The 25704-nt window shown below is 44.5% G+C and overlaps 1 protein-coding gene across 1 annotated transcript in view; it reads left to right on the top strand.

Annotated features, from left to right (window-relative positions):
- Nucleotides 1–203: 203 nt before the first annotated feature.
- The window catches only part of Mep1a (meprin A subunit alpha), a 36746-nt gene continuing 11245 nt past the window's right edge, over nucleotides 204–25704 (top strand). Inside the window, exons 1-8 of the mRNA XM_021149375.2 lie at nucleotides 204–330; nucleotides 418–442; nucleotides 540–590; nucleotides 3928–3968; nucleotides 5317–5392; nucleotides 8682–8799; nucleotides 21178–21353; nucleotides 24935–25156. Coding sequence (XP_021005034.1) covers nucleotides 226–330; nucleotides 418–442; nucleotides 540–590; nucleotides 3928–3968; nucleotides 5317–5392; nucleotides 8682–8799; nucleotides 21178–21353; nucleotides 24935–25156 — 814 coding nt within the window. The 5' untranslated portion in view covers nucleotides 204–225. The remainder of the gene's footprint in view (nucleotides 331–417; nucleotides 443–539; nucleotides 591–3927; nucleotides 3969–5316; nucleotides 5393–8681; nucleotides 8800–21177; nucleotides 21354–24934; nucleotides 25157–25704) is intronic.

Below are 25704 nucleotides of genomic sequence, written 5' to 3' on the forward strand. Positions count from 1 at the left end.
ACTATTCATATTTCTGTCCTGAGGGCACTGTGTATAACTTATCATATGTCTGTTCCACTGTGAATTTTTAAAACTTTCTCCCAGTCTCTTTTAGAGCAGGCTTCTTTGTACATGCCCACAAAAGTGTCATTCATTGTTGTAGACTATGTGTACTAAGAGGCACAGTATCCACAGCACGGTCAAAGTTTCCACCGTGACAGTGAGAGCAAGGTCCAATAGGTTTTTATGGCAAGGAGGTTTGGCAGATCCAGTTCATTTGCAATAATGCTGTGGATGCAACCTGCGTGTCTTCTCTCACTGATTTTTTCTGCCCACATAGCAGCTGTATCGGTAAGTAGATACTATCCACTTCCATAGATATTTAAGAGCATCCGTTGTAGCATGTTACCCATTTTGTGTACACTTGTTTCCTTCCAGATTAAGCATCTTTTGAATGGACCTGGTAAGAGGCATTTCCCCTGCAGTTTTTCTGAGTTGTCTTCAACAAGGCTCAAGTTTTCTTCAACAACATTTTTTTTTCATTATTTTTCTTTTGGCAGATCATGATATAGATGTTGGTGAACAGAAGGATATTTTCGAAATCAACTTAGGTGAGCTCAGTGTCTGAAATATTGAGGCCTGGAAATTGTGTGTTTATTATTTAAATCATCCTATTGATTGACCAATGAGACAACGTCTCTCTGTGTAGTCCTGGGTGGCTTGGAAATTGTTAAAGCAAAGCCAGGGTGGACTTAAGCTGGCATTCACCCTTCTGCTTCTACTTCAAGACTTCCAGGACCATGGATAGGCAGCTCCATGCCTAATTTGAAAGGATTTAAAGAACTGTGATAGGATGGCCTTTTGGAGAGACAAGTGTATTGGTGCTTACTGGCATTAGAAGTTTCTAGAAAACGATGGTGCCTGAGAGAAAGAGGCTTACTTTATACTGTGTGTGCTCATGTCAGGATAGGTGCAAGTATGTGTGAGGAGACCGACGGTCCGTTTCAGTTATGTTCCTAAGGATCTAGCCACCTTGTTTTACAGACAGGATCTCTCTCCGGTCTGTGTCTTGCCAAGCAGGTGACACAGACTAGTCAGTGAGACCTGGGGATCTACATGCTTCTGCCTCTGTCTTTGGGATCCAATTACCCCTGGGTTTTTCCTTGGCTTCTGAGGTCCAACAGTTTTACCAGCTGAACCACCACCCCAGACCCAAGGTTAACTTTTTCTAAGGAAGCTAATGACTGGATCTAAGATCACGTAACAAGTTTTCTGTTTATGAAAAACTCATAGTTTCTAGTTTGAAATGGAAGAATGGGTAGTTATTATACTAGCTAAATAAACTATAAAGAATAAGACGGTAGTTCTATTTTGTAGGAGAAAGATCCCAAGCCTGGACAGGCCAATCATATGTACCGGTGGCTAGGTAGTTGATGAGGTATAAAAGAGTAAATAAATGTATTTCTATTTGGATAGCTCATTCAGAAATGTATTTATTGAGGAACCCATGTTATCATTCAATACCAAGAGGAAAGACATCAAGGTGTTTCCTGTCTTGTCTCTGTGTTCTGCTTTTGGGGTTTCAGAGAAGCCTTTGCATAGTGACATCTTTGAATGGGACTGGTGTCAGTAGAGGGGCACATGGTCACAATCACCTTAGGGTTTGCAAAGACATCCATGTCTAATGCCATCTGAGTCTTATAATGGGGGAAATGCTGGTTTCCTTATGCAGGAAGACACAGGAAACCTCCCGTGGTTAGAGACTCACTCAGGATTGCAGGCTGCAGCGGTGAACCCGCTTGGGGTCTTTAGACCTAAATCACAGCAGCTGAGTCCTGTTTGAAGATGACAGACCTCTCAAAATGGTGTGGTGGCAAACACCTGTAACCCCAGCACTGGGGAAACAGGGGCAGGCAGTTCTGAGTTCAAGGCCATCCTTGGCTACATAGAGAGCTCACAATCAACCTGAACTACATGAGACCAGAAAAGAAAGAGAAACAGACTGGATGGAATGTTGGTACTCCAGTTACTTAGTGGGAGAGTGTAGTATATTCTAATCAGTGTTAACATGTAGTAATTATTTGACATTTCTTCTTTCTTTCTTCTTTCTTCCTTTCTTTCTTTCTCCTCCTCCCCCCCCTCCCCCTCCCCCCTCCCCCTCCCCCTCCTCCTCCTCCTCCTCCTCCTCCTCCTCCTCCTCCTCCTTCTTCTTCTTCTTCTTCTTCTTCTTCTTCTTCTTCTTCTTCTTCTTCTTCTTCTTCTTCTTCTTCTTTTTCTTCTATGATGATGATGATGATTTTGTTGTTGCTGCTGCTGCTCCTGTTGTTTTGAGACAGGGTTTCTCTCTGTAGCCCTGGCTGTTCTGAAACTTGCTTTGTAGACCAGGTTGAGCTCAAGCTCAGAGATCTGAATTCCTTCACCCCAGGAATGCTGGGATCAAAGGTGGGCACCACCATGCCTGAGTGATGATTAGCTATTTCTGTTTGGAGCACATTCTAGAGCACCTTTATAGGTAGTATTGTTGTTGAAGTATCATGGATACTCATATGGTTAAGGAAACATGATAATAATTAGTCAAAGCCAAGACTTGAATCCAGGCAGGCCTATTCTCTGCATTTTTAAGTAGGGTAAAGTTAAAAATTAATGAATCAATTAAACATTATTTTAAAAGACAAATGGAGCTCATACAAGGGTTGGGAAGTTTTCCCAGGATCTTTCCCTTTAAGAATCTTAGTTTTATGAGTTCTTTGAGGTCGTGGATAAGCAAGTCAAGCAGTGTGTGTAGGTCCATTCTGCAAGGCCTCTGAAAAGCAGGGTCTTGGAGACATACGTAGCCTTGGATGGATCTGCACATAGTCTCCAAGGGCGTTGTCCCTAGGTTCGGGGGCTGCCTCCTTCCTCTTGGGAGGAAATCCACTCAGTGCATTTACCTAGGTGAAGGGGAGGGCCCATGAAAGGGCTGGGATGAGACACCAGCTGTAAAGCTCACCTGGACAATGGCCTCCCCTAGTTCATGACCTCTCTGAGCTCCATCTTTTTTTTCTTTTTTCTTTTTCTCTTTTAAAAGATTTATTTATTCATTTAATGTATATGAGTACACTGTAGCTCTCTTCACACACACCAGAAGTGGGCATCAGATCCCACTACAGATGGTTGTGAACCACCATATGGGAATTGAACTCAAAACCTCTGGAAGAGCAGTCAGTGCTCTTAACAGCTGAGCTACCTCACCAGCCCTAAATTTTTTTCCTTTAAAGAAGCAAAGCTTTAGAGTTCATGAACAACATAATCCTTTCTAACTCATCTTAGTTATAAGGTTATTTTAAAAATATCATTATTTTCTACATATAGATGTTTCAACTATATGTGTAGTCTGTGCACCAAGTGCATGTTTGATCAGAAAAGGGCATTGGTCCCCCGGGGATGGTGTCACAGATAGTTGTGAGCTGCCACGGAGGTGCTGGGAACCGAATTCAGGTCCACTGTAAGAATAACCAGTGTTACAGCCGGGCGTGGTGGCGCACGCCTTTAATCCCAGCACTCGGGAGGCAGAGGCAGGCGGATTTCTGAGTTCGAGGCCAGCCTGGTCTACAAAATGAGTGCCAGGACAGCCAGGGCTACACAGAGAAACCCTGTCTCGAAAAACCAAAAAAAAAAAAAAAAAAAAAAAAAGAATAACCAGTGTTTTTAACCACTGAGCCAGCTCTTTAGGCCAGTTCTAAGGTTCTTGAAGAAGGATTTTTATTCCAAAATTGAAAAGAGGGCATATCAACATGTAATACTTACTGGCTGTTCATATCTACTTAGGTAGAGGGAAAGATTTACAATTTTAAAGAGATAGATGATGCATGGAATGAAAGATGTGTAATGGCAAAGCTTAGTTATACCATGACCGGTCTTTTATTAATGTTGACTTCAAATATCCTTTTGTTTTTAAATCCACCCCAGCTGCAGGCCTGAACCTCTTTCAAGGGGACATCCTTCTGCCCGTGAGTACAATGACAATGACATTTAATATGTGCCTTGGGAATTGTGGTCCCTCTGGAGGCTCAACCTGTGCTCCAGGGCTTCCTCCAGATTGAACACTATGGAGAGAAAGCAAAGATTCATGTATAATCTACATCATATAAGAGCATCCCTATAGTTGATAGTAATAAAAAAACCAAAAGCACAGAAGAGTATACAAATATAAAATAGTTTATTTGTCCAGTTTTTTTTCCCAATTAACAAAGAATAGAAAGAGGGTATTCCGGTGTGTTTGCAGGTGCTGGCTCAGAGTTAACAGTTAGCTGGTCCCTTCATTTTGTTCTTATTAGTGCCTCAGAAGCCCCAAAGATTATCTCTAAGGAGTTCCTGTTATTTTATATTGAGAAGATAAATCCCCAAATTAGTTGTGTTCCTTTCAGTGTGAGTCAAGTGAGAGCTATGAAGGTGACCATGGTTTTCTCAGTTGTCTTTGTTTTTCATTCTTCAGGTCGTTTGTTTGTTTTGTTTTGTTTTCCATTTTGATATTATCACCAGATCTACAAAGTAGCTGGTTCCCTGAAGGCATTTTTCATATGAGCTTACCCATCTCCCCAGTCCCCCCACATCCATGCTGAAACCCTTCCAACCCCTGTACTCCCCTGTCCACTTAAAACACTGGAGCTCTTTCTTTCTTTCTCTCTTTCTTTCTTTCTTTCTTTCTTTCTTTCTTTCTTTCTTTCTTTCTTTCTTTCTTTCTTTCTTTCTTTCAGATTATTTATTTATTATATGTAAGTACACTGTAGCTGTCTTCAGACACTCCAGAAGAGGGCGCCAGATCTCATTACAGATAGTTGTGAGCCACCATGTGGTTACTGGGAATTGAACTCAGGACCTCTGGAAGAGCAGTCAGTGCTCTTAACCGCTGAGCCATCTCTCCAGCCCCACTGGGGGCTCTTTCCCCCGACTCACCCTGCTCCCTTTAGGCCTGCCTTTTGTATTGTTATGAGTCCCTTTCCAGTTTCCTGACCCCTGTTCCTCTCTACGCCCACCTAAATATCAAGATATAGATATTGAGAACTAGAAACCAGGACTGACTTGTGAAGATCATATGCCCCAGTACAGGGGAATGCCAGAGCCAGGAAGCAGGAGTGGGTGGGTTGGAGAGCAGGGCAGTGGGAGGGTATAGGAGGCTTTGGGGATAGCATTTGAAATGTAAATGAAGAAAATATATAATAATAATAAAGAAACCAGGACCATCCTATACTTGTGGCACATACAAACAAGGGGATTTTATCCGGGTGTAAATAGAAATGAAACTGTCTGGGAGGAAAATATGGAATTGGACAACATGTTTGCTTTTGTCTTTCATAGAGAACCAGAAATGCCATGCGAGATCCAACAAGCAGATGGAAGTTCCCCATTCCATACATTCTGGCTGACAATCTGGGTAATGGAGACTGTTCTTAACTAGACATGGGTAAACTCTTCTCTCCCGCGTCTCCTGGTCACTGGGTTCAGAACAATATATAAAGAGCCCTGAGGATTATCTCGTGGGAAGGAAGTCATGACATGTTTTTCTTTGTCAGCCTGCCAAAGTGTCAAAGAACATGTCAAGGTTTGGGCAGATGACTCAGTCAGGAAAGTGCTTACTTTTCAAGCACAAAGACTTGAGTTCCATCCCCAGTACCTACGTGAAAACAATCTGGCAGGCTGACTCGTGCTTGTAATCCTAGTGTTTGGATGGTAGAGACACATGAGTCCTTGGGACCTGAATCAACCAGCCCAGCCCACTTGATGAACTCCAGGACAATGAGAGACTCTGCCTCAGGATAAAGTGAATTATACTTGAGAACAACACCCTAAATTGACTTCCGACCCCCCACACTCAAACTTGCACATGTGTACCCTTCTCAACACAAGCACACACACACACACACACACACACACACACACACACACACACGCACGCACGCACTCATGCATGTGCAGACACGGTCAGAAGTTACTGAACACATAAAAATAATGTTAACAAAATCAGGAACAACACAAAGAACAAAATCGAATATTTTCTAATTTTTTCTTCCTCGTAAGAAAAAGGCATTCCAGTCCCCGATAGAAATATTAACTGGTAGAAAATGAATGACAAGTAGATGCCATGGACAGGTGCTTGACTGACCCTCAAGTAACTGATTGGTAACTACACAATGACTCCTTGCTTACAATTCTTGAGGGGATGAGGGAGAAGTTGACAGGGAAAGCCAGGACATGGCTGCATCATCTTGCTGGATATCTGGGCTCTCCCTGCTCTTAACATATGTGGATTATGTTTCTGTATTCTCCAGTCACTGTTATCTGTCTTATTTCTAATACTTTTTTTTTTCTGTAGCGGTAGTTTATTAGTGTGCTATGATCTCCCCAGCGGCAGCTGCATGATGCCGGAATGATTATCGAATGAAAGACACACACACACACACACACACACACACACACTTCTATTTTAAAATGCCTTAAACAGGGCAATGGCTAGGTCACTCCCAAACTTCTACGTTGCTAACGCCCTCCCTCCGATACTCCTGAGTTATGACTTACTAAAATCTATATTCCATCTTTGTTACCCCAGACCCAAACAGGGCAAGGGGTGGGTGCCTGGGGCCACTCTTCCCCAGCTCTTACTTGATTGTACACTCTCTCTTCTACAGCTCTCAATCCTGTATCTTATTCCTTTCCTGGCAATGGTGATCCCATCCTTCCCCTTGTCCAGGAATCCTAAAGTCCCGCCTCTGTCTCCCTGCTCAGCCATTGGCCACCAGCAAATCCCACTGTTGTTCTCAGCTGTTTATTGGGAAAGAAAGTCATATCCCCACATGTTTTGCCAGCATGTTTGTAAATTCACAGAGTACCTATACTTCCTGGAGCTTTATTTAAGGAGCTCCCATGGAAGGAGTTTTGTTTTTTTGTGTTTGTCCTGGTTTGCTCATCTGCACTGCCTCCTCATGTGCCAAGTACTGTACCTTTACCTGATATGTTTCGGGAGCTTTGCTCTATCTCAGGGAAGTAAAGGTAGGGTTTTCTAGCATGCACAGCACTCCCCTGCATGGGAGCACTGAGAGCCTCCCTTAGCTAGCTCTGGCCTAGCTCTATGTGCTCCCTAGCCGTCATAAAGCTCTGGACTCCATCCCAGAACCCCATAAAGCAGCACGATGGGGAACACCCATAAACCCAGAACTTGGTAGATGAAGGCATGGGAATCCAAAGTTCAAGGTCAAGGACATTTCGTTGAGTCTAACGTCGTGCTATTCCAGTTTCTCAGATCTGCGAGGTGATGCTAAAACAACCAAACGTGAGATCATCATTTTCTCAAATATCCTTCTTGTCTCTTCCATACTTTGGGAACTAATCGCGAATACAACAGGTTTACTGGTCTTTTCTTATTAGTTACTGAGAGTCTGTTCTATTTTTTTATTAATATTGCCTCTGTGATTCTTTTACTGTCTGCTGTCTTCTCTTCAAATCGTTCAGTGAATTTGCATATAATCCTCTATCCAGCTACTTAGCTACTTTGCCATGACTAAATACCTAAGAGACTGACTGAAGAGGCAGGAGTCTGCACAGTTTGGAAGCTCTGTCACAAAGGGGAAAGCATGGTGGCAGCAGTGTGAGGTCGCTGATCTCATTACACACACAGCCAGGAAGCAGAGAGAAATCAATGATGCTCACTGTATCTGTTTGATTCAGCCCAGGACCCCAGCCAGTGAAGTGGCACCATGTTCTGAGTGGGTCTTCCCCGCTGTAGGTAAACTTAAAATACCACCATAAACCCACCCAGAGCCTTGCTTTCTTGGTGATTCGGCCAAATTGATAATGAAGATTAACCGCCACAAAACCCAATTGAATTTTTGTTTGATTCTTTCACATAAGTTGTCTCCTTCTGCTGAGCGGCTCCGTTAGTTCCTCTTTTTCTTTAAATCCTTGAACAAATACACAACCGCACTTTAAACTCTGTGAACTCTAACATTTGAGTCATCCTGTGTTCTGTACACCATGTTTCCTACACTGATGATTTTTTTTGGCTCGGTGTTGGAGTGCTGTGGATATTACCCTCTAGAGAGGTGCTATGTGCTGTTAGGTTCCTTGTAATGCTGTTAATTTTTAGATTACTGTGCCAAGAATTTGGCTGGCATTTTGGAGGCTTGCGTTTGGTTTTGCTCTTATTTCAAAGCAGAGCCCAGAATGCTGGGACATAGTCTTGACCCCTGGGCCTCTTGGGTCTCTCTGGGGTTTTAGTGGAATGCCCAAGGATTTTCCCAGCCCCTCCAGGGTCAGGCACCTTTAAGTACTTGTCATCCCTTGTGTCTCTGTTGCTTTAAAAGGCAAAATGGAGGGTGAAAGCTCTTCTTTTCTCTTGCAACCCTGAGGCCACAGCTCATCTCGGAGCATGAATTGGAGGCAGGAAGTGCAGCAGAGACCATGGAGGAGTTCTGCTCAATGACTTTCTCTCATGGCTCATTCTGTTTGCTTTTTTATACAACATCTAAATTATGACCCAGCACCATGCATGTGACTAACTTCAAATTTAGTTACCAACAAATCGAGTCACCGCCCCCCCCCACCAGGAAAGAAAACAAATCTACATAGAACCTCTGTGTGTTTCATATCAGTGGTACGGTCAGTCCTCTGTATACTATTAACTATGTCTGTTATCCGAAATCTAAATAATGCCTGCCAATACTTTACAGAGCTGAATGCCAAAGGAGCCATCCTCCATGCCTTTGAGATGTTCCGCCTCAAGTCTTGTGTGGATTTCAAGCCCTATGAAGGGGAGAGTTCATATATCATCTTCCAGAAACTTTCTGGGTTAGTATGAACTATTACAAAGCATGAAAAAGCATGTATCCTTAAGTTTCTAAAATGTTACACATCTACTTTGAAAGCTAAAAGAAACCATAAGGGGGAAAAAAGCAAAAGCAAGTCTTAGCTCTTGAGCTATCTTTGCAGCCTCAATCTTCTTATTTATTTTAATGTGTATGTATATGTATATGTATGCATGCATGTGTGCATGGATGGATGAATGGATGAATGGATGGATGGATGGATGGATGGATGGATGGATGGATGGATAAGTAGCATTTGAATCGGCATCCAGAGATATGGGATGCTAACAAGTTAGGGGAAAAGGCAGGTAAGACCATGTGCCTGTCACCAAGCAACTTCCAATCCCTGACCACAGTGAGAACTGCCAGCAAAGCCCTTCCTATTGGTCCAGATTCCACAGTAGAAAGCCGAAAGGAGAATGTTTGTGGGAAATTTTAGTTTGCTTAACACAAAAAGAAAATTGAATTTATGAGAAAAGAAAAAAAATGATTTTAGGGAAAAGAGGGCGAAGGACCTTCCATGATAAACTTAGGGAGTCTTTCAAGATTCCCTAGTCCACCTGTTTCTTAGGGAAGTTTGGGGTTCTTCTTGCTGAGGACACGTCAGAAGAAAGCTAGGCAGTAGATCAGCGACTCTTATTGCTATGAGCAAGTTCCTAATGGAAGCAATTTAAGGGAGGAAAGATTTTTTTTTCTGACTTACAATGTGGGAAGAAATACAGTAAATGAATTATTTATTTTAGCTAGCCTGTATAAAAGACACAAAATGCTGTTATTTTATTTACAATCTGTAAACCTAGATTGGGCATGCAGTGAGCTATTGTAGCTTACATCTCAGCCCCTTGTTACTTGGTGTTTGAGTTTCAGGTTATTTTGGTTTTATCAATCTGTGCGCAGGGTCTACTTCTCCTGGCCACATACTCATGATCCATCAGGTCTCTCTCTGTCTCTCTGTCTCTGTCTCTCTGTCTTTGTCTCTCCATCTCTCTGTCTCTCTCTCCTCTCTCTCTCTGTCTCTCTGTCTCTCTGTCTCTCTGTCTCTCTGTCTCTCTGTCTCTGTCTCTCTCTCTCTCCTTGTGTTCCCTACTGTGCCCCCTTCCATCAATCTGTGCTCAGGGTCTACTTCTCCTGGCCACATACTCATGATCCATCAGGTCTCTCTCTGTCTCTCTGTCTCATCTCTGTCTCTCTGCCTCTGTTTCTCTCCTCTCTCTCTCTCTCTCTCTCTCTCTCTCTCTCTCTCTCTCTCTCTCTCTCTCTCCTTGTGTTCCCTACTGTGCCCCCTTCCGTCAATCTGTGCTCAGGGTCTACTTCTCCTGGCCACATACTCATGATCCATCAGGTCTCTCTCTGTCTCTCTGTCTCGTCTCTGTCTCTCTGTCTCTGTCTCTGTCTCTGTCTCTCTCTCCTCTCTCTCTCTCTCTCTCTCTCTCTCTCTCTCTCTCTCTCTCTCTCTCTCTCTCTCTCTCTCCTTGTGTTCCCTACTGTGCCCCCTTCCGTCAATATGTGCTCAGGGTCTACTTCTCCTGGCCACATGCTCATGATCCATCAGACCTCATTATGGCCTCCTCTCTCTTTCTCCCTCCTTGGGTTCCCTACTGTGCCCCCCCAGACCAGTAACTGAAACCCCACCTATTCTACCCAGTAATTGGCTGTAGCCACTTTTTAAAGCCAATACCTTTAAATTTGGGAGCAAAGCTTACACAGCAAAGACTTGTGCACTGTGGGAATTCACTTGTCTGGTCTGGGAGCAACTAGATCTTGGGGACCAGTATTTAGCATTTGTATACACAGCACCAGACCAACTCCCAACAGTTCATAGTGGTGAGGAAGGCAGGGTAAGGTGGCTGGGACATTGCACTCTTAGTGGAGGGAAAAATGTCCAAGTCCACATCTGAGTTTGAAAACCTACCCAACCCCATCAATTCCTGAGCATAAAAACCCACCCATCCCTGAGAATAAAAACCCATCAGTTCCTAGGCTTGTCTTGAAATCTCACCAAACTCCAACTTGGAAATCTCTACCCTCGAAAACTCTGCACCCAAGAAACCATATATCCATGTCTCCTGTTCACTTCCCTGCTGTTTCTGGCCCAGTAGAAGCAGCCACCATCTTGTGTCTTTCCCAGAAAAACCTCTGGTGTGAAGTTTCTTGTGTCATGTGACTTTGTGGTACCCCCTTGGTTCCTGATGCCAGGATGCCTTTCTCCTCAGAGCTGTAATGTTTGCTCTGGTGAAACTGCCCCACTCAAAGCTGCAACACCTCCATTGGAAAGCCTATCCCCTTGGAGCTATAACACAGCAGGAAGTTGAAAGCAGACAGGAAAGTGGGCTATATAACCTCAAGGCAAGTCCCATGTGAATGAAGCTCTTTTCCAGTAAGACTCCACCTCCTAAAGTTTCCATAGCTTCCAAACCAGCTGGGGGCAAACATGGGGGCCTAAGTGGTACATTTCATGATCAGCTGCCAATAGAAGGCAGGAGGCATTCCATGCACGAGGAATTTAGGGAATCTGCCAGAGGTTCCCTAGGGTGCTGGTCTCTTAGGGAAGTTATGGGTTTGCCTACAGTGCTTCAATATGAGGTAGATGTAGGACCCCAAATATAGGGACCCCACTCTAGTCCAGGGACGGGAAGCACCCACGAACACAAGAATCTCTCTTGTTGCAAGACGCACGAGGCTTTATTAGCAGAGCTCTGGGTCGATACGTACCTCACACAGGAGGCAGGGGAATCGACCCCAAGGCTCAGGAGTTAGGGGTTTTTAAGGAAGCAAAGGGTTAGGAATACAAAGAATTTTGACAAAGGCATGGGGTTGATTCATTAACAGAAAGATTACATATCAGCAAAAGGGGCATCAGAGCTTTGTTCCGGTGGGCTTGGGCTTATCTTTGTTCACATAGCAACCAGTTGATGTATGACTTTTTCCTGGCGCCAAGGGGCAATAGACAGAGGGGAGGTTCCGGCCAGATGGTGTTAGCTTAGATAATATAGTCCCATTTGTCCTTGAATACCGTTTCATCTTTACGGCCAAGATGTTCTTAGGAATGCCTTAACAACAGCCCTGCCCTGGCATGTCCTGCTTTGTTCTCAGTCCCAGATCAGAGCTGTGGGATCTTAAACAAGTTACAATATTCCATCTTCCTTCATTCCCCTCTTCTTCTACTAAATAATTCTAATCCTAGAATTCAGAACCCTGTGTCTCCTAACTCTTCTTCTATCTGAATTATGGGTTGGTATTGTCGTTGTAAAACCAGGAGTTTGACTGCATCTATCCTGCTCTGGATGAAAGCCATTCCCCTATTAACTATGCAGGGACCAAAGATCAAAATTAGACATATGAAAATAACGGGTCCAGCTAGGGCAGAAAATAAGGATATCGTCCACGGTGACCGAGAATACCATGACTCTAACCATCCCTGCTGTGTCTCCCGTGCTTTCGCCGTTCGAGTCTTTCCCTCAGCTTTTGCATTGAATCCCTGACTATCCCAGTGTGATCTGCATAAAAACAGCACTCTTCTTTTAGGGCTGCACACAATCTTCCCTCTTTTAGGAAGAGCAGATCAAGACCTCTCCTATTCTGTAACACTACTTCTGATAGTGAGGATAACGATTTTTTCAAAGCATTAATTGACTTTTCTAACATTTCTAGATCTTCGTTAACAGCATCTCTTAAGGATTGGATCCCTTGTCTCTTTTCAATTAAGGCCGATACTCCCGTCCCCACTCCTACTGCCATTCCAATGCCCAAAAAGGTGGCTAAGGTTAAAGTAACAGGTTTTCTCTTAAATCTTGTACCAGCGTACATTTCTTCTAAGCTAGATGTAGAATGATAATACACTCGAGGTAACAGTTGGATCATAACACAGAAATCATGGGAAGATTTAAAAACCTTAGTTGATACACAGGGGGTAAGTCCTGAATTACAGGCCCACCAGCCAACTGGAGACGGCACAAGATAATAATTAGTTTTTGTTCTGGATACAGATTGAATTCGGCCACACAGATGTTTGTGGGTAGGAGGGGGGGTACCTATACAGAGACCTGGGTTTTTTGCCGATACCTCGGTCAGAGTCAATTTCTGCCCTGTCCCCCATGAGCAGGAAGCATGGTTGCTAGTTTTATTAAAATCTCCATCAAAAGCAATTCCTTCATAAAAAGGGGGGCCCGAGGACAAGCATAGCCAGCAGTCCTCAGTGGCATCTGGATTTGTTTTATTGAGGGCATAGAAAGCTCCTCTCACTAAATTAAACATTCTCTGTCCCGTCAAAGGGTTTGTTGGGGCCACAGCCAGGGGGTACTGTAAAGCGGCAGGGGGAGTGAGAGTGGCAGTATAAGAGGGGCCCGTGGACAGGGCGGGCATTTGAGTCAAGGGTTTGGATTTTGCTGGGGGGCCCTGTTCCATAAGGACCTTGTTGGGCCCTATGGGTACCACTGCCAGGTCTCTCACTGTCAGTCTGATCTTAAAAATGAACCCAGGATCTTTTGATGGAGCGTATACTCGCCAGCCCCACCTATTTCCCTTAAGCCAACTCTGACGATCTTGTCTCCCTTTCTCGGTGAATTTTATAAGTAGGGGGTTGCAGTATTTACTTTTGCATGGCCCTGGGGGGCTGTTTTTAAAAGCACACCCATTTTCCGTATATTTAGAGGGGTCTCTTTCTCCTTGGTTTGACCCCTCATGGCCACTACCCCGTTTTACCGTGATTAGATCCCAGGCAGAGGAAGGATTCCAGTAGGCATCTCCTGTTGTTTCGCATCCCCATTTTCCGCAAAAAAAACTTGATGCCCCTCCGCACTCTTGTCGAAGCCTTCTGTTCTGACCCTGCCCAGGGCAAACATAGAAATCTGCGGCTCTAAGATTAGCTCGATAAAACTGCCCCGAGCATCCATACGTGCTCCCTATCCCGTTTGGGACACACCGCTCTTCAGGGGGTGGGTTATTAAGATCGGTATGATCAGGGAGGTCCCAAGTGAGAGATCCTGCCGCTAACTTACAGATGTCGGGTGTGAGATCAGGCCACCAAGTCTAAGGGGGGTGCACTGCAGTGGCTGCCCACACAATGTTTCCCTCTTCATTAAGCACTTCCCAAGACTGCTGAATTGGAGTGTGAGGGTTAAAGTCTGGTGGGGCCGCCCCTGCGCAGCAGGCGTAGCTTAAGAGGATTAGCAGTTCTTTCCAAAGTCCACTCATCTGGGTCCGTTTCTGGGGGAGCCTTTTTGACATGGGATGCATGAACCCAGGCAGGGATCCCTTCTACTTTGACTGCAGTGGGTGTTGTCAGCAGCACCAGGTAGGGTCCTTTCCACCGTGGCTCAAGGTTTCCCGCACGATGTCTCCTCACCAGGACAGCGTCTCCCACTTCGAACTGGTGCGGCACCTGAATATCACCAGCGACATAGGTTTCTTTTAATTGTTCCCAGACTTCTTTCCTCACCGTTTCAAGAGCCTTGAGATGGGCTAAAAGGCGACTAGAAGGAACAAAGGAAATGTCTGGGCAAGTTTTACTTTCTACCGTCATATAAATAGGCGGGGGCGCCCCATATAATAATTCAAAAGGTGTTAGACCTAGGGCTCCCAGAGTGTTTCGAGCCCGGAATAGAGCACAAGGGAGGAGGGCTGTCCAATCATTCTCGCCGGACTCTAACGCTAATTTGGTTAAGGTCTCCTTGAGAGTCCTATTCATTCTTTCTACCTGCCCTGAACTTTGGGGTCTGTAGGCACAATGTAATTTCCAATTTGTCCCCAACTGTCTGGCCAATCCCTGGCTTACCTGAGAGACGAAAGCAGGCCCATTGTCTGACCCGATTACCTTGGGTACTCCGAAGCGAGGAAGAATTTCTTCAAGTATCTTCTTGGCCACTATAGCAGCTGTTTCTTTCTTAGTGGGGAACGCTTCAACCCACCCTGAAAAGGTATCTATAAAGACTAACAGATACTTATTTTCATATCGGGCTGGCTTTACCTCTGTAAAGTCGACTTCCCAGTAGGTCCCCGGTCTATCTCCCCTTAGACGTTTTCCACCATAGAGCTTACTGGATCCGGCATTGGTGAGTGCACAGGCTCGACAGTTTTTCACTAAACCCTCTGCAGCCTGTTGTAGTCCAGGGATGCGATAAGGGGACCTACTGACCAGCCTTATCATCTTTTTAACTCTTAAGTGAGTCAGGCGATGAATGTCAGCTAAATATTTTAGCCCCTCTTCTCCTGTGAGAACTCTTTTCTCAGTTCTCCCTTCAACCGTCTGGGGCGCGGTTTTGATTACCAAAGTCATTGGCCCCTGGGCTGCCTCCTTAGCCACTTGGTCTGCCATCTGGTTTCCTCTCTCTATTTGTCCAGTTCCTTTTTGATGTCCTGGGCAGTGGATGATCGCCACCTTGAGAGGCAGGTGGACAGCCTCTAGCAGGCTAAGAATCTCTTTTCTGTTTTTGATGTCTCTCCCCGCAGAAGTTAACAGGCCACGCTGTCTATAGATTGCCCCATGGACATGAGCCGTAGCAAAAGCATATCGGCTATCCGTGTAGATGTTGATAACCTTGCCCTCAGCCAGCCTCAAAGCTTGTGTCAAAGCAATAAGCTCAGCTTTTTGGGCTGATGTTCCTTCAGGCAAACTGCTGGACCATATAACAGATTTTCCATCTACTACCGCTGCCCCTGCTTTGCGCTTACCTTCTACCATGAAGCTACTCCCATCAGTGTACCAATACGCTGCTCCCGGCCATGGCTGATCTGTGAGGTCTGGTCGAGTTCCAGTTTCTTCTGCCAATATTTCTTCACAGTTGTGCACTGGAGTCTCGTCAATTTCGGGTAACAAGGTGGCAGGGTTGAGAGAGGTAGGAGCTGCGAAAGTCACTCGTTCAGTGAGGAGCAGGCTCTGATAGTGGGTCATTCGCGCATTGGTCATCCATCGGTCTGGCGGCTGCCTGATTATACTCTCAAGGGAGTGTGGAGCCACCACAGTGACATTTTGGCCCATGGTTAGTTTATCAGCATCCTTTACCATCACTGCCGTAGCCGCTACTGCACGCAGGCAAGAAGGCCATCCGCTAGCCACAGGGTCCAGTTTCTTTGATAGGTAAGCCACGGGACGTTTCCAGGGCCCCAGAGTCTGAGTGAGGACGCCTCGTGCTATACCGTTCCTTTCATCGATGTATAGGGTAAACGGCTTATTTAAGTTTGGCAGTGCTAGGGATGGAGCCTGAAGCAAAGCCTTTTTCAGAGTCTCAAAAGCCGACTGATGGTCTTGGGTCCAGGTAAATTCCCTTTTCTTTCGTCAGGGGGTATAAAGGGGCTGCTAGGGTGGCAAATCCCGGTACCCACAGTCTGCAGAATCCTGCTGTTCTCAGGAACTCTCTTAACTGACGGGGAGTGGTGGGAGTTGGAATCCGCATCACTGTTTGTTTTCTGGCATCAGTCAGCCATCGTTGTCCATCTTTCAGGATGTATCCCAGATAGGTCACCTGGGTCCTGCATAGCTGCGCCTTCTTAGCTGAGGCTCGATACCCCAACTCACCTAACTCGACCAGGAGATTCCGAGTTCCCAGTTCGCACTCCTCTCGTGTCCCTGCAGCTAGCAAAATGTCATCTGCAAACTGCACCAGGGTCACTTGTGGATTATTGACTTGGAAAGAGGCCAAGTCCCGGTGTAAGGCTTCATCAAACAGAGTGGGCGAATTTTTGAACCCTTGGGGCAGCCTCGTCCAGGTGAGCTGTCCCGCCCATCCACTCTCCGGATCTCGCCACTCAAAGGCGAACACTGGTTGGCTATTGGGATGCAATCTCAGACAGAAAAAAGCATCTTTAAGATCTAAGACAGTGTACCAAGTTCGTTCAGGTGGCAAGGTGCTAAGTAGGTTATAAGGGTTGGACACTGTAGGGTGAATGTCTTGCACTCTTTTGTTTACCTCTCTAAGATCTTGGACTGGGCGGTAGTCGTTTGTTCCTGGCTTCTTTACTGGGAGCAGCGGAGTATTCCAAGAGGATTTGCAGGGAACTAGGATCCCCTGCTGAAGTAATCTGGTGATATGAGGACGTATACCTTCCCGTGCCTTTTTGCTCATAGGGTACTGTCGAACATCAATTGGAGTGGCCCCCCGACTTGAGCTCGATCACTACCGGGGGAACTCGCCTTGCCAATCCCATTCCTCCTGTCTCGGCCCATGCCTGGGGAAATTGATCAAGACAGTCCTGTAGCCCCTCAGGGGGCTTTGACTCGCTTTGATAAATCCGGTATTCTTCTCCCAGTTGCAGAGATAGTGCTAAAGTCTGAGGCTGTTCTATTCTCCATGATACTATCGGCCCCGGAGGGGAAAAGGTTATTTGTGCCTTCAATTTAGTCAATAAGTCTCTTCCTAGAAGGGGCATAGGACATTCCGGAATGACCAGGAATGAGTGAGTCACCTGATTCTGTCCTAGGTCTACTGTCCTGGTCGTAGTCCATGGGTATGACTTTTGTCCTGTGGCTCTAATTACTAAGGTTTTCTCATTTTCTCTTAATTTTCTTAGCGGGGTTTTAAGCACTGAAAATTCTGCGCCCGTATCGACCAGGAAATGTATAGGTGTCCCCTCCACTTCTAGGGTTACCCTAGGCTCGGGGAGGGGGACCGAGCCCCGTCTTCCCTAGTTTTCACCTATTCCGAGAGACAATACTGGTGTCCCTTGCTTCTTTTTAGGACACTCGCTGGCCCAATGGCCTTTCTCCTTGCAGTATGCACACTGGTCTTTTTTTAGGCGTGGTCGGTCTCTTCTGGGTCTCCTTGGCCCCTGCCTTTTTTCATCTCTCAGGTTCTCTGTCTGTCTAGTCCTATTCCTTTCTCTATCTACCACTGTGGCCAGAATTCGAGTCAGAGCTTTCTCCTGTCTCCTGTCTCTCTTATCTTCATCTTCTCTCCTCTCTTTCTTTTCTTTCTCTAATTTTTCCTCTTCTGTTTCTCTCTTGTGATACACTTTCTCAGCCTCTCTAACCACATCCCTTATAGTATAATCTTGCAATCCTTCAATCCGCTGCAGCTTCCTTCTAATATCAGGAGCTGACTGCCCTATGTAGGCCATAATCACTGATGCCCGCTGTCCCTCTGACGTAGGGTCAAATGGGGTATACCTCCTATAAGCCTCCATGAGTCTCTCTAAAAAGACTGAGGGAGGCTCAGCTGGCCCCTGCATAACTTCTCTTACCTTAGCCAAATTTGTGGGCTTACGAGTAGCCCCTCTGAGACCCGCGACTAGTGCCCGTCGGTAATTGGACAGCCGTTCCCTACCTTGTGCTGTGTTATAATCCCACTGGGGGCGAGTTAAGGGAAATCCTTCGTCTATCTCAACCGAGGTCTGGACCGGCCGTCCGGCTCCATCTCGGACGTTCTTCCGTGCCTCGAGGAGGATTCTCTCTCTCTCCTCGGTGGTAAACAGGGTTTGTAGGAGCTGTTGGCAGTCATCCCAGGTGGGCTGGTGTGAGTACATCAGAGACTCTATCAACCCTGTAAGCCCTGTAGGATTATCTGAGAAAGAAGGATGGTTTACTTTCCAGTTATAAAGGTCAGAAGACGAAAACGGCCAGTATTGAAGAAGCTGGAGGTCATTCTGGCCGGTAGGGGGAGCTCCAACAGCTCTAAGTGGAAGCGCCATCTTAGAATCGGCTAGCCCCTCTGAGAGCACTCCCCAGCGGCTTCTCGTTCCTGCTGAGGGACCCCCCTCCCCACTCCCTAGACCCAAAGGTGGAGCTGCCGGAGCCGAGGGCTGGGCTGCGGAGCTGGGAAAGGGTGCAGGCTGGAGGACTGGGGGATAAGGCGGTGGTAGAGAGTTGGGCCATTCCGGAGGTTCCTCTATCTCCGGATAGATTTTAGAAACAGCCGCTGGTTGCGGTGGGGTGGATTTCTCGCTGGCTCCTTCAGGTAGTATTTTTAATTTCTCCTTCTCAGCATTCTCTCGAACCATCAAAACCTTGGTACCTGGACGTAGGGGTGGAAGAAATGGGCAAACCCAGGCAGGCGGGAACCGTGCTAAATCTTCCCACACTGTGATATACGGCTGCTGATCTGGAAACGATCCGGAGCCTTCCTGAAAAACAACGGCTTTTACGGCCCTAATGGTGGGGAGGTGAAACGTACCTCCCTCAGGCCAACCCACTCTGAAGGTCGGCCATACCGAGGCGCAGTAAGACTGCCAGGGTTTCTTTTTAACCACTACTGATAAGTTTTGTCCTCTTGCCCTAACGTCCGTCCAATGGTCCTCAGTCAAAGATAACGGGGTTGAGAGAGTCTGACCCATAATGAAGAACAAAAACAGAGACAAAACGAAGACAGAGACAAGGGACACGAGAACGTCCAAGCACACTCGTCCCTGCCTGGACTTGTACAACCAGCCAAACGCTACCTCTGACGGAGTGGGATTCCACGTCCACTCCCGCTCTGGCAGAAAGAGCACTCTATCTCCCTCACTCTGCCAAAGGACAGCCAGGTCTTTCCGACTGTCTCTGACCCTGGGCACTTCCTCCTCCAGGATCACCCTAGAAACGTCTCCCCAGGGCTGCAGCTTTGCGGCTCAGGACGTCTCCTTCCGCGCGCACACACACACTGGATCCTCACGGATCTCAGCGGCAGCTGCCAGAATACTAACACTGGAAAACCGAGACACAGATTCAGCGGCACCGCACTCAGACACACCAAACTCACACAGACGTACCTCCAAGGGGTATTCTTGGGGTTCTGGGTGCCCCCAAAATCCCGGACGAGCCCCCAAAATGTAGGACCCCAAATATAGGGACCCCACTCTAGTCCAGGGACGGGAAGCACCCACGAACACAAGAATCTCTCTTGTTGCAAGACGCACGAGGCTTTATTAGCAGAGCTCTGGGTCGATACGTACCTCACACAGGAGGCAGGGGAATCGACCCCAAGGCTCAGGAGTTAGGGGTTTTTAAGGAAGCAAAGGGTTAGGAATACAAAGAATTTTGACAAAGGCATGGGGTTGATTCATTAACAGAAAGATTACATATCAGCAAAAGGGGCATCAGAGCTTTGTTCCGGTGGGCTTGGGCTTATCTTTGTTCACATAGCAACCAGTTGATGTATGACTTTTTCCTGGCGCCAAGGGGCAATAGACAGAGGGGAGGTTCCGGCCAGATGGCGTGGACTAGATAAGATGACCCTGCCTGTCTACAGATTGAGGGGAGATTCCGGCCAGATGGTGTTAGCTTAGATAATATAGTCCCATTTGTCCTTGAATACCGTTTCATCTTTATGGCCAAGATGTTCTTAGGAATGCCTTAACAACAGCCCTGCCCTGGCATGCCTGGGGGCTGTCCTGCTTTGTTCTCAGTCCCAGATCAGAGCTGTGGGATCTTAAACAAGTTACAATATTCCATCTTCCTTCAGTAGGCAGTCTTCCCATGTGGTCAAATTATATGTAAGGCTGTGAACTTCTGCACTCATTAAATCGTTTTCTCATGGATGGATACTCTTTATAACCATGAATTTTACCTCTGTTCCTTATAGGAGATTTGGAAACTCCCTAAAGATAGCATTTAAATCAGCCACAGCCATCACGAAAAGACAGGATTTTATTCTAAAAGCAATAGTGTTGTTCTTTGGAGTGCCCTTGTGGGTTTATGAAAGAGAAGCGGATTATCAATTTTCTCTCCTTGATGCCTTGTTATGATCCATTTGCCTGCAGGGAAGAGGGCCTTTAAGATGGATTACCACTCTATACTGGCCTAAGAGAGCACAAAGGTTGCTTGCTGAGAGCCTCCCATACTTTACTCTTTTCTTATCATTGAGCCGTGACTATATGGAGGGGCTTTCCGTTCTGATTTTAAAAGTCTCCCTTTGAACATTTTGTCTTGAGTTGATCCAAGCAACTGTGTGCCTCATGCTTTCTATATGTGCATGTAGGATAATGACACAGCCTTAGTTACAAAGCTGTGGCTGGTTGAGAGGAATGGTTTTGATGCTGTGATGCATAGTTAACTAACTAGAACGAACACTACTGTGTTGGACATTTCCAAACAGATGGAAGAGAGAGAGAGCTTTGAATGAGTCTGTGGCCCCGGTCAGTGCCTGGACACTCTAGGCTAGCTAGGCTGCTCTGGGATCCTGTCTCTTCCTTCCAAGTTACAGGGTTACAGGTGTCCCCAGCTGCTGGCTTTTAAATTGACATTGGGGCTGTAAACTTTGGTCCTCGTTCTTGCACGGCAAGTGGTCCACTAAGCAATCTCCCAGCCTCCAATTAAAAACAAAACAAAAACACACCCAACTTTCTTCTTTATGTCCTGGAATCTTATAAATTTTAGCCATTTAAAATATATAAACTATATAAACATATAAATTATGACTCTTTAAAATCATCTTCCTCTCCTTCCTTTTTAAAGGTGCTGGTCTATGATTGGTGATCAACAGGTGGGACAGAACATTTCCATTGGTGAGAGATGTGACTTTAAGGCCACCATTGAACATGAAATCCTGCATGCTCTGGGATTCTTCCATGAGCAGTCAAGGACTGACCGGGATGATTATGTGAACATTTGGTGGGATCAAATCATTACAGGTGAGTATGACTCCAGCAGAGTGGGAAAGGGCCTGTTACTATCTTTATGGCTTTCTGAGAACATCTGTTGCAGGCCTAGGCTGAGTCTGGGAACAGGAGAGTCAGTCTCTGATGCAGGACTGGTCCCTGAATGGGAGGATGGGTGACTCACCATGGGGGGGACGACCACTTGAAAGTCCCCCCATGTGTATGCTTTGTATCAGTATTTTGTCCAAGCTCGATATAAAAGTCTTTTTCTTGTTGTGATGAGTAAACAGAATTGGATTTCAGAGGACATTGAGGCTGTTTTCTGTATGGCAGCTTCAGAAGTCTACGGTGATGATGATGGCTACTATACGGACTCCAGGGGGTTTTGTGCAACTGTGTGTGTACATGTGTGTTATGTGCATATGTGTGTATTTGTGTGTGTGTATATCCATTTTGTGTGTGTTGGAAAAATTTTATGCCAATTTGATATAAGAAAATTATACATATACATATTATATTATATTTATAGATATTTACATATATAATGAATATATAATATGCATATATTATGTACAGGTAATTATACATAATATAAATCAGTATTTTTTTCAAAATGGCTACAATTTGGAAGATAAAAAAGGACAAAAAGAAGAAAGTTATGTTTTTCTTTTGTTTTGTTTTGTTTTAATTGGAGACTGGGAGATTTTTTTTTAGTTGAACACTTGCAATGTAAGTATGAGGACCAAGGTTCATATCCCCAGTGTCAATTTAGGATCACTTGGGAACAATAACTTTCACTGAGAAAACGCTGTGGTAGAATTGGCCTGTAGACAAGTCTGTAGTGCCGTTCTCTTGGTTGTGATGATTGACGGAGAGGACCCAGCCTTTTATGAGCAATGTCACATCTGGGCAGGTAGTCCTGGTGTGTATAAGAAATCAGGCTGAGAAAGTCTTGGAGAACAATTCAGTTAGCAGCCTTCCGCCATGGCTTCTGCTTCTGTCCCTGCTTCCAGGTTCCGACCCCAACTTCCTTTGGACTGTGATGCGAAAGTCGAAGATGAAATAAGCCCTGTCCTCTGAAGCTGCTTTTGGTCATAATCATTTATCACATCAGTAGAAACCCAACTAAGACAATGTGTCTGTTTATGTGTGCATGAGTTTGTGACTGTATGTGTGCATATGTTGAATGCATATGTGTGTATATGTGCATTAATGTATATGTGTATGTACATGTGTGTATATGTATATAAGCATGTATGTCTGTGCATAGATATATGTGTGTATATATATATATATATATATATATATATATATAGCGTATGTGTATATAAGTGTATGTGCCTGTGTATATGCCTCTGTGCAAATATGTATGCATATTTTGAATATAGGAATTAGTTCAGGATGTGGAAAAGCATTCTTTCAAGTCATAAGGAAATAATGAAACTTCACTATGGTAGAAATGACTCCACTCTTAGCACACATACTATTCTGAGTAAATCGTTTTCCTGCATAAGAATTTTTATTTCTATTCCAGTTTCATGAATAGGCTCATACATGGCCACATTTATGTAGGCATTTGACTTTTAAGGGCTTGTGAGAACTGGCCCAACTTCAAAATTAACTCTGAATCCAGTAAAGACTCCTGTCAGCACAGTTTACTTAGTGGTAAAATGGTGAGGGGTCCTTACAGGAGGGAGGATAGATAGAGCTTGCTAATATATCAGACTTCCCTATGTGGTTTCTCAACCTGTGTTACTCCCAACCCACCATATTCTGATAATACTATGAATGTGGAATGATAGATATAACAGGAAAGCTGTAATCTGTAAAAGCTTTGTCACTGCTGTGCAACACACACACACACACACACACACACACACTCCATTGCATTTTACCAGGTAAGCACTGGAGTCATGAGATAGTCTTAGGTGGGGGTTTCTTGAAGCCAGTGTGGGAATCTATTTCCTCAGAGATGATATTTCAGATAAGACTCAATGTGTTTGCCTCTCAGAGCTTATTTTACTGTAACTGGGTGTGCAGGGACAAGGGGAATGGACTTGCAGGCAAAAGTACTATATCAACTGAATACAAGCCTTAGAGTTCTCTTAGACTCTCCCTATATTTGTCTACAGGTCAGAGTTTCTTACCTTCCTACACATATAGTTGGCTTTGCTGAAATTTTCATTAGCAATAAAAAATTCCATTTCTAAGACTTGAGGGAAGTAATATTCAGTGACATTTAAAGACAGTTTTAAGGTAAACAATGTATATTTATCAGTGAACCCACACTAGCTGGTACAATTTGCTGATTTGCTCAGTGCTGGGTGAGCCAGGGTTGCTCTGCACATATCTCCCTCTTATCTCTATTTCCATCACATCTGATTCTATCTATCTATATTGCCTGCAATCACTGGATTACTGTGTTCCAAAAAGACAGAAACCAATGAGACAAACAAAGCCAGCATGACTCCCAGAGTCATTTGTGTATTTTACTGTATGTTATCTCCAGCCCCTGCAGCCTTGAGTGTGTCCAAGGCCAAAATACTGATACACTGTGATGTAATTTCTGTCCCCATTCTCTGTATCAGAATTACGTTTCTTCTTTTCCACTAAGGAAAAGATTCAACTCTGAGGTCGAGCAAAGGTTGACAAGCTATAGTCCCATGAGACAGAGCTGCTTTTACAATGAAAACAACCACACCCACTGACTTATGCCATGTATATGTATATATGTATATGTATATTTTTCTCTTACAAGAAGGCAATTAAATACCTCTAGGCTCTTCCTATCTGGGTGGCTGAAACAGTAAGTTATTGGTGACTGGTCAATTTGAGGACATCGATTGAACTTTGTACCTCAGCTCTTCATGTCTCAAAACACCTTATCTCCTTCCTACTAATGTTTACTGCAATGCATTTCCTTTAACAGGGAAATATTTTTTCTTCTTATCTTGTTTTTCCTTACACATGTTCTTCCTAGACCAGGGAGCATGAGCTTTAACCAAGACAATTCTTTCTCTCCATCTGCTTACCTTTGCCATTGACCTTTGGAGTTCATTTTTCCAACACATAAAGTGCTGGCCAGGTAGAAAGATGGGTGGACCTGGTGGTGGGTGTACGTGGTCATAAGGAGAGGTACCTTTACATAATCCTGAATATTTTCCTTAACTCAAAAATTTCTTCTCTTTTTGTTTATAATTCTTGCCTTAGATTTGCTATTTTACTTTATTTCTAAAAACCACACACATATACACATTCTCTCATACAATTAAATGAAATGCTTATAATGCATAATAATATATAAGTATGTGATTTAATAGAACATGAATACTTTATGGTCATTCCAACAGTCTTACACATACTATTTTACAAACATGTATATAACATGTATATAACCCATTGATATGACATCAATGGGTTAGAACTAAATGTTCAACAATGTATATTCTTTTATATATTCTAATTGTAATATATATACATATATATATATATATATATATATATATAGGTATATATGTATATTAACTGAAAATGCAATGTTCCCATTTTTGAGGCAAAGAGGAAAGGTTGGGATAGCATGGCTGAACAGTACCTGAGAGTTCTCTCTCCAACAGACTATGAACATAATTTCAACACATATGACGACAACATCATCACAGACCTCAACACACCCTATGATTATGAGTCCCTGATGCACTATGGACCATTTTCGTTTAACAAGAATGAAAGCATCCCTACCATTACTACCAAGATCCCTGAGTTTAACACCATCATTGGACAGTTCCTGGACTTCAGTGCCATTGATCTAATAAGACTGAATCGAATGTACAACTGCAGTGAGTACCTCTGTGCCTGAGGACTGGCTAACGCAGCATGGCCTCAGCCTCTGCTACTTCTCTTGAATGCTCTGGGTAACAGACAGACTACATAGCTTTGAACATTCTCTCTTTAGAAAAAGACATCTCATAGGATAGTTATGTTGCATGCATTTATGTATATGATGCATATGTAAATGCATAGATAGATAGATAGATAGATAGATAGATAGATAGATAGATAGATAGATAGATAGATAGATAGACAACTATTGGGCAAATTTAAAGAGCTGACATTGTTTATTTCCCCTGGCTTACTTTCAAAGGGTGAATAATTATGTAAAGGTCAAGATAGGGAATGAGTTGGAAAATGTGTTACGCTCTGCAAAACTCTTTCCTCAGGCTAATCTTAAAGAATTCTACGCTTTGAGATGGGGGTATTTTCCAGTTGTGTTCAAAACACAACAGTAGTGTACAGTAGTAGTGAATAAGAATCCCAGTGTGCTAGCTGCCTCATCTTTGGCCTTCAGTTCCCATTGGCCTACTTAGCAAGGAATATTTGCAGTTAA

The sequence above is a fragment of the Mus caroli genome, unplaced genomic scaffold, assembly GCF_978045245.1.
Source record: "Mus caroli unplaced genomic scaffold, Mus_caroli_1 scaffold_18, whole genome shotgun sequence".
NCBI lineage: Eukaryota > Metazoa > Chordata > Mammalia > Rodentia > Muridae > Mus > Mus caroli.